The sequence below is a fragment of the Meriones unguiculatus genome, chromosome 3, assembly GCF_030254825.1.
Source record: "Meriones unguiculatus strain TT.TT164.6M chromosome 3, Bangor_MerUng_6.1, whole genome shotgun sequence".
NCBI classification, from domain to species: domain Eukaryota; kingdom Metazoa; phylum Chordata; class Mammalia; order Rodentia; family Muridae; genus Meriones; species Meriones unguiculatus.
The window spans coordinates 141,642,403-141,661,453 of NC_083351.1; the positions used below are offsets into that span (position 1 = coordinate 141,642,403).

General features: G+C 43.1%; 1 protein-coding gene across 4 annotated transcripts in view; it reads right to left on the reverse strand.

The window, feature by feature from the left end:
- The window catches only part of Atp8a1 (ATPase phospholipid transporting 8A1), a 215,914-nt gene that overhangs the window by 52,219 nt on the left and 144,644 nt on the right, over positions 1 to 19,051 (reverse strand). For all 4 annotated transcript variants that reach the window (XM_021654950.2, XM_021654952.2, XM_021654951.2 and 1 more), the window contains one exon: positions 11,650 to 11,822. In XM_021654950.2, the coding sequence (XP_021510625.1) occupies positions 11,650 to 11,822 (173 nt within the window). The remainder of the gene's footprint in view (positions 1 to 11,649; positions 11,823 to 19,051) is intronic.

Below are 19,051 nucleotides of genomic sequence, written 5' to 3' on the forward strand. Positions count from 1 at the left end.
GCCCACTGGCCCTAGGCCAAGGTTTTAAACACGGACCATAGTTGACATTTAGTAAATGTCAGAAAAGAATGCTCCCCTGAAATGCTATAGAAAGCAAATGGAAACGGGCATGAATGAAGGGAAGCATTTGAAAGCAGTTATCAAGCTCTCTTTAATGGCTCTACACACACTATAAAGTCTACACACACTATAAAATCACATGGTGGAGCTAGGGCATTGTGAAGCCTTTTTACGAACTGAAGTCACACAGTGAGCTAAAATCAGTGACTTGTAGGGGCTTCGGGAAAGAACGATCCCAAACCTCTTTCCCATCTTCATAGCGATTATACTCAGTGTCTGCTGTCTCTTAGTCACACTGTAATGTTCACTAGTGCATGATGGGTGATCTTCGCTGTCAACTTGATGGAGTTTAGAATCACCTCGGAGACAGGCCTCTGGGAGTTTCCTGAGGGTGTTTCCAGCGTGGCTTAACTGAGGGCGGAAGTGCTACCCTGCTTTTAGAGGTGGGCTGAGGTCCCAGACTGAATAGAAAGAAAGGTGCCCACCCAGTGAATACCAGCACCCATCATTCACTGCTTCCGGAAGGCAGATGTACATAGTGGTTACCAGCTACCTCATGCTCCCGTCAGCACGTCTCCCTTGCTTCTGTGTACTATATCCCCTCAAACTTGAACCAAAGCTCTTCTTTCCTTAACCTGTGCCAGGTGTCTTATCATAGCAATAAAAAACAAAACAAAACAAAAAGCCCAAGAAACAAAAACAAAAAACATCAAGTAATAGAACCTCCAAATTAAAGCTAGGTAAGGATCTTCACCCACCTCTACGGAGGCAACTAACTCAGGTGTTGAGAAAATATATGATAACCATGACCAGCAAGGTGAGTCCAGGCTTAGAAGAAGATTCGAGAAACAGTGAAAGCCACTGACAGCTAAATATCGGTGTTGGATTTACAAACTGTAAAACATGCATTTATATATTTCACTCAGAATGTGAATGTACAGAGACTTGTTAGCTAGAGTCTAGAACATTCTTTTGCCAGGAAACCTGCTGGTTGAAACCCTAAAATTTTCTGTTGTTGCAAAAATCTTTCTCATGAGACACACACTTTTTGTTTTCTAACATGAAGCTGAGAATACAATTTTTTCCATCCTAGTTGATGACTGTTTTACATGCCCCTTCTCTATGTTCAGAAGCACACTGAGCATCTGCACACCACATTATCCTCAGGCTACGGTAGAAGGTGCTGGGGCAGCTGGTGGCTGCTCTGAGGTGGGGATTCTGAGGCTCAGAGGGGGATTGTGATTAGTGAAACTGAAGTCTGCTAATGAAGATTTCCTACAGGCGTGTGTGTGTGTGTGTGTGTGTGTGTGTGTGTGTGTGTGTGTGTACATGTGTGCTATGGCATGCACCAGAGGTTGGAGGATAATCCTGAGTGTTGGGTTGTCAATTCCCACTTTGTTTGAGACAAGATCTTGGTTTGCTTTTGTTGCTCGGTGCTGGCTGTGCCAGGCTAGCTGGCAGCAAGCTGCCAGAGATTTCCTGCCTCTGCCTCCCATCTCACTTCAAGAGTGTTATGATTACATCTATGTGCTACTGTTCCCAGCTTTATGTGGGTGCTGAAGATCTGGACTCAGATCTCATGCACACACAGCAAATGCTTTAACTGCTGAGCCCAAGCTGGGCATTCTTATCCCTCAAATCCAAAAATCTGTAAGTCCTCAGACTTGCAACTTTCTGAGTGCCAATATGAGGCTGAAAATTCAACACCTGATCTCATGTGACGAGTCATAGTCCAAACGCACTGAAATGAACAAAATTATCTTCAGGCTATGTGTGTCAGGTTTATGAAGAAGCTTATGTGTGCAACAGGAAGTAATCTCTATGAAATTCATGTTTAGACTTGGGGCTTGTCTCCAAAGTAGCTCGTTTTCCAAAAGCACATGTTCCAAACTTTAGAACCCAAAGTTCTGAATCATGCTGGACCCAAGCATTTTGGACAAGGAACACCCAAATGGGTGCTGTTTTCAAGGTGTTGAGATGTTGCTTCTTGCAACATGGGGTCAGGGCATGGGGTATATAACAAAGCAGATGTAATGTGGTTCTCAGGCTCCCCGCTGCTGTGAATCCCGTGACAGGATGCATGGTAACCCGGAACTGTGAGCGAAATAAACCCTTCTTCCCTTAACTTGCTTTCGTTAGAATATTTTACCAAAGCAGCAGGAAGAGCAGCTAAGACTGACGGGCATGACATATGGCCTCTTGATGGTTTTGCCTGTATTCAGTCATTCCAGATGACGGAAGGCCTCCTTAACAAGGGCAGGAGAGTTCATTCCAGATGAGGTGGATCTCTTTCTACACTCAGCACTGCTGGAGCATGGTTCTTCTTCCCCTGATGTGCTTCCAGCGTTTCAAACCTCCCATCAGACGACTTTGCTCTGTTTGACTTCGGCCCATGCTTTTGTAGTTGAACAGTTTCCCTGATAGCCTAGAGCGGTGGTTCTCAATCTTTCTAATGCTACGACCCTTTGATAGACTTCCTCGTGTTGTGGCGACCCCCAGCCATCAGAAGATATTTTCATGGCTGCTTCGTAACTGTAGTTTTGATACTGTTATGTTGTAATGTAAAGATCTGATATGCAGGATCTCTGACATGTGACCCCTTTAAAAGCGTTGCTTAACTGCCGAAGGGTTTGTGACCCACAGGTTGAGAACCAGTGGCCTAGGGCAACCACACTATTCAGCTGGTGCTTATCACAAACTGTATGTCTGTGGCTGGGAATGCATAAGTCTTCAGGTTTCTAAGTACCAACAGTGATCAACTGTACAATATGGAAGCATCATAACTGCGATGTTTTCTTCTCCCAGATGTGAGTATGTCTATATGTCTATACCTGCATATGGTTTATCCCACTTGTAGGTTTTCAGCAGGACTGAAACGAGTCACTACTGTATTCCTGCACTGCCTTCTCTTTTCTGGAAGAAAACAGATCACTGTAGAAACAGATCACTCATGTAGCATATGCTGCGGAGGTCTGCTTTTCTTCCCGTGCACCACAAACAGAGGGTGGTCCCTTGTGATGTAACTGAGGAGCAAGCCGAGCGCAGTGTGCGGCTCAGATATGTTTCTGGCTGCAGTTTCTGCACGTGCTCTTCATTATCGTTCTCATTTGTCATATGGTGACTTTCGGTGCCCTGTGAACGTTAGATCAGAGAGCACTGGAATGTTTTGTCATTCAAGCTAAGAAATATATAGGTGGTCTATTTAAAAAATATATATTTATTTTTATGTGTTTTGGGTATTTTGCCTGCATGCGTGCGTGTCTGGTGACTGCAGAGGCCAGAAGAGGTTGTTAGATCCCTGCAGTTGTTGCTACAGACTGTTGTGAGCCACCATGTGGGTGCTGGGAATCAAACCTGGGTCCTCTGGAAGAGGACACCAAGGGCACCCACCTCGTGCCCTTAACCACTGATCTCTTTCCAGCCCCAGGTGATCTATCTCATATGTGCTTTGTTTTGCATAACAGAAATAAGTGTCTTTCTGAATAGAACATTGATAATGATTATATGTATATGTTTCTACAGGGGCATAAAAACTATGTGAGGACTTTTCATGGGCAGCCAAAAGACTTACAATGTTTAAGGCAAAAATACTGCATTATGGGTATAATTTTAAATGTGTAGACAGGAATATATTTTGAGGGGGTTATCATCCCCCTAAAACAAAATTTAGTATGATGAATTATCATATTTCTTTTGGCCACCCATAAAAGGTAAAAAACTAGAGGAACATGGTTGGACACAATTGTAGTTTCTGTTCTGTTGTGTTAAAACACTCCGACCAAGTGCAGCTTAGGGGAGGAAATGTTTTATTTCAGTTTCGATCATTGAAAGAAGTCAGAGCAGCCACTCAAGTAAGAGCTTGAAGCAGAAATCACAGGGGATGCTGCTTGCTGGCTCACTCGCTGACTTGCTCGCTGCTCTGACTTAGCTTTCCTGTTCAGTCCACCGTACCTGCCTAGGAATGATGACACCCACAGTGGGCTGGGCTCTCCTGCATTGGTTAACAATCAAGGCAATCTCCCACAGACAGTGCTCATAGCACAGCCTCATCTGGGCTTTCCCCGCAACCAAAACTCCCTTCTTAGGTGATTCTAGGCTGTGTCAAGATGACAATTAATGCTAACCAGATTAACTATATTAATTACCGTGAGTGTTTTCTACATGCAGCAACCAGGCTTTGTTAGCCACTGAGCTTGAGGTTTGCCTCTGGCTGCTGTTGAGAAGTCAGCCAGGATGTGCTGTACTTTCCTTTATTACTAACTTCCTAAGACCTCCCCTGTGAATAGCAGTCTATTCTGCACGGAGCCATATTTGTTTGACTAATAACAAAGTTACAAAGAGAGAGAGCAACCTAACTTAATCTCACTGGTCTTTCTTTCTTTCTTTCTTTCTTTCTTTCTTTCTTTCTTTCTTTCTTTCTTTCTTTCTTTCTTTCTTTCTTAACTAAAATTTGTTAGGTTCATTTATAATGATTCATGCTGAGAAGATATTAATATGTGGCAAAATTATGTTACACATACCAAAATTACACGTGTATTGGAACTGTGCTAGAAGCTCATGGCGGATTTATTACTGGAATGAAAACAGCAGCTTATGTGGCAAATCCTGAGGATATTTAGCATACGAAGCATAATGGAACATTCAACCACCTCTGGGGAAGAAAACTGTGCTATTCAAATCACCGATGAGTGAGCACCCTCCTAGCCTCCAAAACCAACATCTGTTGGTTTTCTGCACAGTCAAAGGCACCAAAGAGACTTTACAATGTAGGGCCAAGGTTACAGGAATAAGACACAGATAGCTCTTCTCAGGGGAAAAAGGAAAACAGAGAAGTAACTTCGGGAAAGACTTCCTTTCTGAGGCACAAAGTTTACAGACGCAGTTTCTCTTGCTGAGCATACACATTTACACAGATAAACCACCGGGCCTTTAATTTCAACCATTCGGATGGTATTTTCAATAGGGGCTGCTCATTTCAGCAGTGTGTATCAGTGTCTAGGTGCGCACGCAGTAACATAACAAATGGAAATTGGCAAATATATCCAACAGAAGGCACTAAAAACAACAACAGCAACAACAACAACAAAAAACCCTGCTCCTAGTGGGAAATTGTATTATACCGTTTAGACCAAAAACATAGCTTAGCACAGCTTAAAGTCGGCATTGTAGCTCAGTGGTAAAGTGGCTCGCAAGCATGACTCCCTCAGCTCAATCTCTAGTTCAGAGAATGTCTACCCATGATTGCTTTCTAAAAACACATCCTTCCCCTTTTTAAAGTGCTAGAGCTGACACCAACTCCTGTCTTGTACCTCGGTCTACAAGCTGTCTTATATCGTTCCTTACTTCTCTGTGCCTTTTTAACACATCTGGTTTTCAAAATCATCCTTCCTGTAGGATGCCCCTTCCTATCTTTCTGTTCCATGCTTTCTAGCTGCCAGAAAGTCTTGCCTATTTTTCCATCTGTTTTCCACACTTGGAGCTCAGAACTCAGCCCTTCTTTAACTTTCCTTAAGTAACAAACGCATTTATTAAAATGAAGATAATCAGCAAAATCCATCATGAACTCTGCCTCCCCCAACATTTTTTTTTTTTTACACAGTAGGCTCCATAGGTTGCGAGATCATAGACACACCCTACAATGCATATATCATGTCCCGAGAGAATCAGAACTTAGAAAGCTGCAGGTAACCTATGAGGTGACTGATAGTCAGCTGAAGGCTACAGTAGTTTATCAATCGGTACCAAGCTTGCAGGGGAACCCTTAAGGGAAAGCTGTAAAGTTCAGCCTTTGAAACTGATGAAAAGCAAAGCACTCTTTCAGAATCTGAATGTACTTGTCTCAGATACAAGCCTGCACTGAACGTCAGTAAAATACAAAACAGAAAGGATAAATTGAGTAAGAGAAGACGTAATTTAAGAAGGATGGTGATGGAAATCAAGGTAGCAGCTACCGGTGACTGAAGGTAGCATGAGGGGCTCCCTGGACGTTGGCCATGTTGGGGTGAGGCGTGTATATTTTGTAAAAATGGGCTGAGTATTCACAAAGGCTTTACATACTTTCCAGTATAAGTAGCTGTGACTGTAGTGTGTAATGCGTGTCTGCAGTGCTGAGGTGGTTTTCTGAGAGTCACACCTGAAACTCTACCATATTGAGTTACAGCAAGCAGCACTTGGTAGCTCCTGGGTTTCTTATATGTTCTGAGGTGTTTCACGCAAATGAGGGCTTTTCTAGTGTAGCTCAGCAGAGGTGGCAATGAGACCTAGTTTCTTCAGCTGAAGTAGAATAGCAAATGAGAGGAGCAAAGGCTGAGCTGAGGATTAGGTTAAAGCAAAATATGGGCATTTTATAAAGCTATAAAACCCACCCGGTCTGTCCTTCAGTCAGACTCCTGTGAAAGAAATAGTCTCTCCACATTTCCAATATTTATTCAGATTTTCTTGGAAGTAAATATAGGGTTGACATTCATTAACAGTTTGTAAGTCTTCTGAAGCCAAACATCTGCTTGGCACCGAGTGGTGTTCACGACTTCTTTTTCTTTGAAGGAATGTCTGTTGAGTATTTACTGGCTTCATTTGTGCCTTGTCGCTGCCTCTTAAGTAAAACATTTATTTAGAGAAGTCCTTGAGCTAAAGACAATCCCCCAAAGACTCAGGAAGTAGATCTACCTTGACTCCCCCTACCCCCATTTTATTTAACATGCTCATGCTGCAATAGAAAACATACAAAGCGTCCCTTTAGGCCTCTTCTCGGAAGACGCCATTGGGCAGTGTAAGGCAAAGGTTTTGCCTGAAAATGTTACTCTAACTGACAACGCTTGCGAAGTCAAGTAGATTTTTTTTTCAGTCTACTATGGGGAAAATGGCCTAAAAGGGGGTTAAGCTTTGATTAGAGATGTTACAAGTAGAGAAAAATGCTTACTTCAGTTTAACCTCTGCTTTTCAGGAGACATGAGTACATAAATTATGTAGCAGGATGGTGATTTCAAGACAGTCTAAAAGCTGGAGGCTCTAAGCCAATTTTCAACCAACTGTCACAGAATGTAAGTTTCAAAATATGTTTAAACTAAACTGACAACTACAGGGGGGAAAAAAACCCCGTAAGAGTCTTTGAAAAGCTGGGTTATGTGAACTGATGAGGACCTCAGAAACCACACACTATTTAACACAGCGATACTTCACTGTGGCCTTCCTGCTTTTCTGGAGGGATGGGTCAGAGGAAGAACAGCTGTGTCTGTCTCGAGACGAGGATCTAAGCAGCACAGAGGCGCTGCCCAGCACAGACAAGCCAACAGAAGAGTTCATCCAAATATTACAAGGGTGACAGGCAGGTCTCTGACCGGGTGCTCCCAAGCTGGGGCTAAGTGCCCTAGGAGAGAACCCCCGTGATTTCTTCCTTTCCACACGGCAGTTGCTGTCCTCTACCTGCTTCAGGCATCGGAGTACCTTGGAGGTGCTACACTGTTGCCTTCTTACCTCATCATTTTCCAGAGAGAATGGTTCAATTCAGTATCTAAGGTGCCAGAGAGGTTGAGTTAGAACAGACATTTCCTGAACCCCCAGTCAAAACAGCTTTATGCTAATATACTAATGGGAAGGCAAAAGCATTGGCAAATGAAGTCAGGAATCATTTACCTAGAACCTCAGGAAAGCTCTTGATTTTAGATGTTCCCACAAACCTCCATGAATCCTAGGGCAAGGCTTGTTTTCATCAGTGAGTTGCAGGTCATCTGTGAAAACCTTGATAATGGTCCACAGCATTGTTCATTGAGAATGTACGTTTCCTCTGGAGGAGGTGAACCAGACCTTTCTCTTGCTCTTCAAAAGTATCTGAGAGGGCATGCCAGCGCATGTCTGTAATGCTAGTACTTGCGAGGAGGAGGAAGGAGGACTAGGAATCGAAGGCTAGCTTTGGGTACATAGTGAGCTCAAGCTAGCCTGGAGTATATGAGACCCTGTCTCACAGATCAGCCAATTAACCAACCAAACAACCAATGAGCATATCTGTGATTACCCCAAGAAAGAAGCAGTGGACACGGGCAAGTGAGTAAAAGGAAAAAAAGCACCAGAAGGGGATGCTTGTATCGATATGCTGATAGCAAGAAACTCTTAGACATGGGTATCTGTTTTCTATCAGGTGACCAGGTCCATAGAGGTAAACTGCCCAACAATAAAAAGCTGTGTTGTTTATGTGAACATGCTGTTTGCTAGGCTGCTAAAATGTAAGACTATGCTCTATTGTTTTGTCTTTACACACACACACACACACACACTCTTCTTGTATGTAGCCTATACTCTGTAAACTGAAACCAGGGCTCAAATGCCCCGAATAATTTTGGGTTGGGGGGGGATTAGCTCTGTCTCTGAATGATGGCTTCAGAAAACAGTGGTGGGTGGGAGATGTAATGACTACTGACAGAGAACAGCAGCTTCTTTCAATTCAGCCAGGAGGCTCTGGGTGGGGGTGCAAAAGCTCATCTTTGTAACCATAGCAATCAGGCAAACACTAAAGACTCCTTCTGCCCTGGGTGCCAGTGTCAGGGGAGAAAGCTGATGGAGCCCTGAAGATGGACTGAATGGGGGTCCCATATCTATTCCATTATCTGCTGCTCCGGTGGACTGTAGAAGACAGGGCTATTCTGAATTATCTTCATGTGGGTGGAGTGACAAGCAGTAGGTTGAAAAGGAGTCTCAGTTTGTGGGAAAAACTCTCAAAGAGTTAGCATGGACATGAAGTAACTTGGAAAACAGTACTATGCAGTATTTTGAAATAATATTCAATATTTATCTGGGCATCATTTTTCTAATAGAATAAAATGTAGGGTTTCCTGAGGCTGGGAGGTCATTATCACATCAGAATCGAGGAGCTATTCTCTAAGGATCATACACACAGGCTCACTCCCCATCCCCAACCTGTGATAGGAACATCCTCATTACACTCAGAGGTCAGTACAAGGAATGAGAAAAAACATGAATCGGGCCAGCAATTGAACTCTGAGAGGCACTAGCCCAAGAAGCTCCACAGGCATTAATCTGGCCATGGCACTGATGGAATTATGGGTTTAGACCAGCCTCAGAGCCGGGCTGGAAGCATCTCTTTAGGGAAAAAAAGTATGAAGAGTAATTAGAATAAAAAGAACGGAAGAAAGCCATTTTATTAAAACAACAACAAAATCCTGAATAGAACTGTCTGCCCGGGGGACATCCAAGGCCCTCAGACGTTCACAGAACAGAGGCGCCGACGAGGGAGGAAGCAGCCACACACAGCTTTATAAGCTCCGTGTCAGCACAGAGCTGCGTGTTCATGTGAATTCCTCCCAGGTGTCTGGCCTGGAAAAGCTCTGAGGCCCGTGAGACTTATAATACTCCAGGACAAGGATCTCCAGGGAGAATTTCACAAGCATAGAACATACTTCTCCCTTGCCTCTGCTTTCTAGTGTTCCCAGCTATTGTTTAACCCTGAGGCTGAGCTCTTCGCAGAACGTGGGAGGCACTGTATTAAGCTCTGCTGCAGTGACAGCATCAGGAAAACAGGCCTCCCGAGGCTTTCAAACTGTCATTCTTCTCAGAGCGGAGCGGACAGGGACAGAGGGTGGTAAGTCTTTCTTGTCTTGATAAGCGGAACACCTCTGCCCAGCACACGGCAGGCACATCATCACACATGCTAGCTAGCGTCAACTGGCCACTTTATCTAAATATCACTGTTTTCTGGTCTTCATTCTGTTTCTGAGAGAGAGCCAGCAGTCATAACACTCATGGGCTTTCGAGCAATCTCCTGTTGATCCGAACCCATTAATGAAAGTGACTGCATGCCTAAATGTAGCAAAAATTACCCTGATGGAAGAGTGAGGGCCGAGTATCAGTAAGCCCTTCTCAAGCTATTAGCAGGAAGCCACGAAAAGTTACTGTAGCCTCAGACTTCAAAAAGCAGGAAGATACCAAAATAGAACCAAGAGTGATTTTCATCATCGTGATAAACAAAGAATATGACTGTTACAAATATTAAGCTTCTGCATAATGTGCCACTCAATAATTTTGGTCATACTCTTAATCCGTACCACAGGGAAGGCTAGATGCTACAGCTAAAGTACTTAGAGGACTAACAATAATGGGCAAGTCTTAATTCTCTGAAGATAATATAATTTGTAGGTCAAAATGATGCTATGCATGTTCCTTACAGGGTGTGTTTAAATACATTCCAGAAAAATCAATTTCAACTGAAATTCAAGAAATACATATTGAGTGGATAAACCGAGACAAAAAAATGGTTTAAAAAGACTAACTTTAAAAAAATTAGTAAATAGAGATTTTAAAAAATAGAGCAAATAGATGAACGTTAAGGCAAGAGCACAGACTGTGAGAAATCATCTAGAAGCCCACTTGTGTGAGTTGAGGAAGTACCCAAACCGCTGTGAGCAGCTGGTAAGATTCAGTAAGTGGATGACAGGGGAAATCCTCGGCTGAGGAAACCTTAAGACAAGAGCCTGGGCAGTCCTACAAAGCACTTTAAGTTTTAGGAGGACAGAGTTTTAACAATTTAGATAAAGAGATGGAGAAGATCCTCTAACAGAAAGCCAGGCAGGCTACAGCCAAACACAAAGGCACTTTTGTGGATTAGGCTGTGGTAACTCAAAAACAGATTTTAATCTAGGATATGAGCAATCTTATAAATTAGTAGGCAAGAGTCTTAGAGTCAATAAACAGCCATCAGAAAAATATCCAGCTATTTGGAAAATGACTCAGTTTGCACCTCCCATCATGGCTGTCTCTATAGAATAAGTTCCAGCAGTAGGATCAGCAATCTAAACAGAGACAACAGGGTCCTTCCATAAATGAACCAGGATGAAAATGCAGAAGAACAATCTTTCATTCCCCACTTTGGTGCTGAAGATCAGAGCCAAGGCCTAGAGCTCGCTCTATCACTAAGCTACAGCCGTGGCCCCAATAACTATTTTACTTTTCAGTATTGGGGTTTAAACCCAGGGTTATAGCTGTTAGACAAAACTGACAAAGCCCTTTTGGGTCTCCTTAAATTGGCCAAGCAGACCTTAAGCTTGGTAGCTTTTGGCTTTAGCATTCAAAGTAGCTGGGATTATTGACATGTACCACCTACTTGGTTGCCATGGACTGATTTTAAATACAGATAAACGCCAAAAAGCTGGTGCTTTCAAATTATGAGCAGCATTTAATACTCATTGTTAGGACTCCCTTTCAAATCTGCTAACACATCCATCTCCGTTTATGAACCTTGGGGTTTGAGTGGAATGGATGGAAAAAAAACCAACATTTGTAATTTATAGATTTAAAAAAAACTTTATGGAATGTCTAAAAATTAAGAACTCAACATGAGGCTGGAGAGAGAGCTGAGCCATCGAAAGGCACCGTTCTGCAATTCCAGAGATCCAAGTTCTCTCTCTTCCTAGCCCCCAGTTGCACTTCAGGGGAATCCAGCACCTGGGTCCTGCCCAAGTACCTGCACACATGTATACATATGAGATCTCACATATATACATACTAAAATAAAATCATTAAAAGTAGCATTAAAACAATGTCACCCTTTGTTGAAATCTGACAATGTTGGGGAGAACTTACCTGCAGCAAATGACAGCTTTGCAGGACAAAGCTAAGTCCAGGAAATATTGCCGGACTCCAAAGGTTAAGGCATATTTGAGGGTCTTCCCATCAATTATAAGAGCAAAATCATTTTCCTTCCGAAGAGCATCTCCAAGGGTGGTGCAGTGCCGACTGAGAGTTTCCCTCGTGGCCTGGAAGATCAACCAAGGTCATCAACATTCATTCTATTTGTTCCACTACAATGTCTTCAAGGGGACTAGGAACTAAATTTAGTTATTTTTAGTGCATGTTATCTTTTGAATTGCTTTCACAAACCTTCATTTATTCAGTTCTCACAACAGCTCTTCTAGCGGGGGACAGTTGAGTCCTGTGGAAGTCACACACCTGTCCACAGCAGGGCAGGGATTCGGCCACAGGCGCTCATTCCTCTGTTGACCCTGCAGTTCCTTATCCAACCTCACAATCACGATACTGTAAAAGCATTAGCACTAAATTCTCTTCCTAAGGAAAAGAACAACACTGATCTACTTTACGAAAACTGGCTTGCCCTGAACCAAGGGGAAAACTTGGGGAATATAATCTAAATAATTTATGAGTATTCCGAAAGTACTCAATGCCATTGAAGTTTAACTTCCCAGGGACCTAGAGGAGGAAATGCAGGGTTTATAATCTCCTGTAACTTCATGGTTCCAATTCATATTTTATGTTTAAGAGGGGGGACAGAGACACGCAGCTTGGTCATCGCGATGGATGGATCCAATGCAAAGAGCCTTCCCATCAACCAACAGCTCGCTCTTCAGCAGAATAAAAATTTCTGGTATCAGGGAACGCTTTACTCATTTAGATGGCACAGGAAGAAGTTCATGTATCCTCCACCAAGGACTGCCTGCTCAGCTCTCCAAAGGGAAAAAAGCTGAAAAACATTTCCCACATAAAATATCATTTCGTATGTCTAGTTTTTCTCCAGAATCCTATAGACCCTTATAATGTAATGGGTCCATCCAGTTTCTGTTTCAAAGAACCCTGACACTGAAGAAATATAACATTCATTCCACACAAGGAAACAGAAATTCCTTTTTGTTCTGAGTGTTACGTCTACGCTACTTACATAATAAAATACAGTGACATCTAACACGGTTACAGAACAGTTTGTGTTTGTCACACTCACAAAGTTATTTGTGACGGTTTAGCTTGTCAACACGGTTAGACTAAGCGACATCTGAGTGTGGCTGAGACTGTCTCAAGGGACAATCAGATTACTGGTGCTCTGAGCTAATAAGCGGGTTCACGTCTTGACAGGGTCACAGCATGGCAGTGCTGCCGGGAAACGTGAAATGAAAGAGGTGGTGCCTGTTGGAAGAGGCACCACTGGGCGTGGTGCTGTCTCATCGGGGTCTGTCCCAGCATCTGCTTTTCTCTGCTTTCTGCCCACTATGGTGTCAGCTGGTCCAACATACTCCACCCACATAATGAACTGGACCCAGGGCACTGTGAGCAAAATAAGCATGCTCTCATCCCAAGTTGGGCATTTGGTCCCAAGAATCAACGAGAAAAGTAATGGATCCATTATTGTTCCAGTTTAAGGGCCTAGCTCAGTCATTTCATACTTATTTCATTTTGAGGGAAGTGATAAGGATATTAAAATCTCACATGGGGAAATATCTGAAGGTTTTTTTGCATTTGAATTCAAACGCAGCCCACACTACATCCTGTCATTTTAGAATGGATGATACGCCATGCCATACAGTAAAGTAAGGCTGCCAACATTCCCAGCACTAGAACCTTATGATTTGATGTTTAAACTTTATATCTTGTTTGGCTCAAGAGGACTGAAGAAAAGGAAGTATAGACATCTTTAAAAATTTCTCATTGAAGTTTAGTAATGGAAGTCTAAAGCATATTACCCCGGATTGTTTTAAAAGCAAATTCATAGAGATTAGGTGGATAAATAAACCAATGAATGTGTGAAAAATAGAAGTAAAAATAAAATACCTAACATGTGCTGCACATGGGGGCAGTTTTAAACATTTACTTTTAAACATTTACTCTAACGCCGAGTCTAGATTCTTCTAGTAGTCCCAGTGTAAAGACAGAGTGCTTAAGTTTCTTGCTCAAGAATACATCGATGCTGTGGAGTAAAGGGGGCTCAGAATTAAGTTTATGTTCTGGCTTGTCATTCTCTGCACAGTCCATCAAAAAGAAACCACAGGTGGTAAGCTGCACAAGAAGCAAGTACAACACCACACCATTTTTCTGTTGTTTCCCCGGAGCCTTCACCGCCCTTCATCTCACGTCTTTATAAAACACAGTTAAAACACAAACCGTTCCCTTCTTGCTCTGCAATCTTTCCAAGGCCTTCAGCTACCGGTCCAATGAAGTGTAACCCCCTTAAAAGGGTATCACGCCTTCCCACACTGAAGCCTGAGGAACTTTCCTCACAGCTTTCTCCACAAGCTTGACTCTTACATGTCTCTCTCCCTAAAGTGGCAAGCTGAGCTACCAAGATCCCAAACTGCCCAGTGCAATAGAGCTAATACCTACAAAGCCTTTAGCGCCTTCCAGGGAGTTCCAGGGCTGAACCCCAGACCACAACATGTACAGTGCCTACACTATCACACACTGAGAAATTCCACTGGCAACAGTTCATTTGCCTTTATTATTACACACACACACACACACACACACACACACACACACGCACATATGCACGCATGCTGCAACAGAGACACACAGAGAGAACTCATGTCAAATAGATAAAAAGCCATTGTATATGTATATGTGTATATGTGTGTGTGTATTTATTTCTATTTACATGCCGTTGCTCAAGTGACACCTGATCCGAAAACCTGAAACACGACCTACAAAGGTCCCCAAGAAGACTTCAAATTCTGCGGGGATCAGCTGCAAATGAAGGAGATAACCTCCCTGGCACTGTAGAACGCACATCCTCCCCAGGCTGTGGCAGCGGAGCCCTGTGCCCTACTTTCCCTTACTAAAGGTCCCCTCTGACACCTTCAAATTGGCTGAAAACTCTCATTTGTGGCATTAGTACCTCAGTGTTTCCTTGGTGACTGTCAAAGATCTTCAGCAAATCAAGAGGTGTCAGGAGATGTAAGAGGCAACATTTCAGGATGGGTGAAAACCTCACCACCCCGAATTCTCAGCAGCCCACCTAGGGTGCGAGCTAACGCTAACACCAATTTGCTAACTCGCGTTATTTTAGTTCACAGTGCTCTTGTATAAGGAGCTCTATCGCTGGCTATGTGCCACTAGTTATGAGTTATATTTTATCCTTATTTACTGCTGGAAGTATTTTAAAATTCTCTTATTTATGGAACGTCATTGTAATTTCTCTAAGCCTGGGAGCTTACTTTATGGCCCTATTGCATTGAAGCTTATCTCCTGTGGCTATAGATAAATTTATTACTGTATTAGCTGCCACTCTGTTTTCTCTTTTGCTACTGGAGGGGTAAATGTTTAAACATTTAAACTTAGTGACTTGTGAAAGTGAAAATATATAAAGGAGCAGCTAAATTAGGAAAAAAAGATCAAAGCCTGCATAGGGCTGAACAATAAAAGGTCTATGCTGCATTCTGGCTGTTGTCATTTGTAAGTGGGATGAAAAGGGACACTAGAGATGTTCTGAAGTTAAGGAAGTGTGTGGGAACAGACAGACATGGGGACAGAGAAAAGGTTGTAGCTCTGTTGACATGGCTAGTGACATTTCCTATGTGAGTCTTCTTTTCCCTCAAGTCCCTTCTCCTTGGACCCAGAATCTTGCACACCCATGTATGTACTCAAAGAAATCATCCAAGACCGGTGCTTATACAAATCCTGCCTGACCCTCCCACCCTCTTTTTTCCTCTTTGCAACTTCACAACTTAATATCATCTTTCAGTGCTAGTTAGTTTCTGTTAACTGGACACAAACTAGAGTCATCTGTGGAGAGGGACCCTCAGTTGAGAAATGGCCTCCATCAGGTTGGCCTTTGAGCATGTCTGTGGGTTGGTGCCACTCCGGAGTGGTCCTGGGTTATGCAGAAAAGCAAGCTGAGTAAGCCATAGAGAGCAAGTCAGTAAACAGCATTCCTCTGCGGTTTCTGTGTCAGTTCCTGTTTCCAGGATCCTGCCCCAGCTCCTGCCCTGATTTCCCTAGATGATAGATGCTAACCTGTGAGGTTTAATAAACACTTCCCACCCCAAGCCGGTTTGGCTCAGTGTTTTTATCACAGCAATAGATGGTAAACTGGCACGGCCAGTAACCCAGAAAAGCCAATTTCTTTTCCTCAGAGGCTGCTCCACAGACTTTCCCGTCCCCTTCTGGCTAAACCTGACTCATGAACACCTGTGTGCTTCATTCTTCCCCTTAGTAGCTATTCCCAGCCTCCATGGCTAGTTAAGCCTACATACAAAGTCAAGGTTTTCGTATTCTAAAAACAACGAATAAGTAAACTCAAAAACATTCTCATGACCCCACTTTCCCTGAGTCCTCCAGGTAACAAGAATTCTTCCATTTTTCAAATTCCCTAAATACTTTGCTTACGCAACACAGCATGCTGTGGCATAACTTATTTTATATTTCATTCTTCCACTGGTGACTGAAGTTTGTGATGAAGAGGGCACAGAGAAGAATTGTTAGTGACAACAGAAGTCCTTGAGGGAAGTTAAAATGGCTTGCTCCTGTGAGCCCTGGTTTTCTGTTGCTTGTAAACTATTCTAGAGCCTTGTACACTTTCAATTGGAAAGAAAGTTTGTCTTATTAAAAAAGAAATTGAGAACAAATAATTAAGTACAACCCAACATCTACTTCTGCAGCAAGTAAGAGAGACTGCCCGGTGAATGCAATAAGATGAACACCCAGTGATCAAGGTAAGCTATGCAGCTAAAGGCCACAGAGAATGAAATGGTACTTATTTGGGTTTATAAGAAACCTGGGGGTGAAATGAGGGAGGGAGAGAGGGAAGGAGGCATGCTGAGCAAGAAGGCAATTCTGTTAAGCAGAATTCTTCACAACACAATGAGTCCAGAGACTTTCCTAAAATCTCCCTTAAATTTAGAGCATAAGCTGGTCAAAACAGACAGCATGTTCGCACACTACACCCCAATAAAACAAAAGAGTACAATAACAATCTTTTAAGAACCCAGAGACTGGCAGTTTTATAGAAATCTCTTTCATTACTTTTACATGACCTATAGCAAGGAAACCCTTGATGAAAATCACAGAAGACGCCCCAGACAATGAAAACTGACACAATTTTAGAGGGAAAAAAATCGGAAGCTGTGATTTGTACGGAAAGTATTGCAGACACAAGTTGTCATTCTTGTTCTGACAGAACTGCTCGGAACCAGCTATAGAACCCTGGAGCAGAGGACACGTCAGGCCACCTAAGCAGTGGGGCTGTGATGGCCCCCAAAGGAAGTGCCCCCAGAAAGCACCTGAATAAAAACAACCCCGTTCAGCTTCTGGCCTTTCTGTGCTTTCCCAGATTCCTCTCAGAGTTTATAGGAGAGAGAGAGAGTTTTACTTAGGAACAAGTCCAAGGAACACCCTTCCTGAGAATGTGGAGATATTCCTAAGTAAATGGAAAGAGAGATCTTGGAACAGGGATGAGGGGAAGCGCTGAGACAGGCCAGGCCGTCGTACAATGCCTGAGGCTATTGGCTGTCACCTGTTGCCCTGTGGCTTCTTACTTGTAGAGATCCTTTATAATGTAACCACCCATCTGTACTCCAGGGGACATCATCAGCGAGTCTCGCCTCCCCCTGCGTTAAAAAGAAGCAACCCTACCCATATCTGTTTACCCAAAGCTTATTTTGGTGTTTGGGCCCAAACACAAGTGAATATCCAGTTTTCTACTTATTCTTGGGAACCTATTAATGTGAGAAGATAAAATGGTATAAATCTATATTATGGTTTTTATCCCTAGAAAGGAAAAAAAAATAGCACATAAAAATTCTAAATAACACTGACTTTTAGACAATATTTGAGAAGGATTTTTTTTTTTTTTTTATTCTGGGATGTATGTTTGTGTTTCTCAAAAATTCCTACACTGTCATGCGAACCCTTTATGTGATGGCTCGCTAGGGGCAGGTCATTAGGAGGTCATTTGGGAGGTCATTAGGATACAGAATCAAGACCAGTGTAGGATTTGTGCGTGGCTTTAAAACAGAGATGCTCTCTCCCTTCCGCCACATGAGGATACAGCAAGAGGACATCGTGAACCAGGAAACAGGTCCTAGGAGATCCCTAGCTGCTAGCACCTTGCTGGTGGACTTTCCCATCTCCAGAATGCAGAGAAACAGAGCTTTGTCGCTGAACACTCCCCATCTGTGTTATTATTCTTGTAGCAGCCACAGTGAACTAAGACAGTTTTTTTTTTTGTTGTTGTTGTTGTTGTTCTTGGATTTGCTCTTTTCTCTTCCGAATTACGGGACTGAGAATATGAGTGGGAAGATGCAGCTTTCCTTTTTGTGAGAATGGACTTTAGTTTAGGAAGATGGTACATCCTACCCCAGCATGAGCAACACAGGGTTTCATGTTCATTCTCTATCCCCAGAAGGAGCAAAATCTAATGACAGGCTCAATCAAGACGAAGATTACCCACAGGAGATGACTGGCTGGAGGCTGGGATACTGTAAAACAGCTCTGCAGAGCATGTCCACAGATGAGCACAGATTACTCATCAACACAGATTAAACAGTCCCCTGCCCTGGGCACAGACTGCAGCTAGGTCAAAGCGAGATGTGAGAAGTCAAGGCCGCCTGTTGTGGCTCACGTGCCACTCCAAGGTACTGACAGTGTCAAACTGAGTGATGAGGCCACATTGTGAAGAACGGAATTCTAAATGTACCCCGTGGTTCAAAAAGTCAAGGTTTTCCTTAATCTCAGGTGGATACAGAGTATAAGGTACTCATAATGAAAACACCTTAAAAAAAAAAAAAAGAAAAGAAAAATACTGAATAGCTTGAACTACTAACCCAATGCCCTAGTATCTCTAAATATATGTGTTTGCTTGTGTGTGTTTATGCATGTGTGTGTGTGTGTGTGTGTGTGAGAGAGAGAGAGAGAGAGAGAGAGAGAGAGAGAGAGAGAGAGAGACAGAGACAGAGACAGAGACAGAGAGACAGAGAGATTCTTACTAGTATGGAACTCAATATGTAGCCCAGGCTGGTCTCGAACTCATGAAACCCCTGCCTCAGCTTCTCCAATGCAGGTGTGCACTACTATTTCTGGCTGCAAACCCCTTTTGGGTAAGATGAGAGCTACATAAGCTAGAGTCCTAGGAAAGATTCCCTGCCAGTGACAGAGACGTGAGCCCCTCTAAATCTCGCTGGCTTGACTCGCCTTACGTTGACAAGCTCACCACGAGGCGGCATTTGAAAGGCCAGAGCTGGAGCTTGGCTTGGCCATGTACTGACTT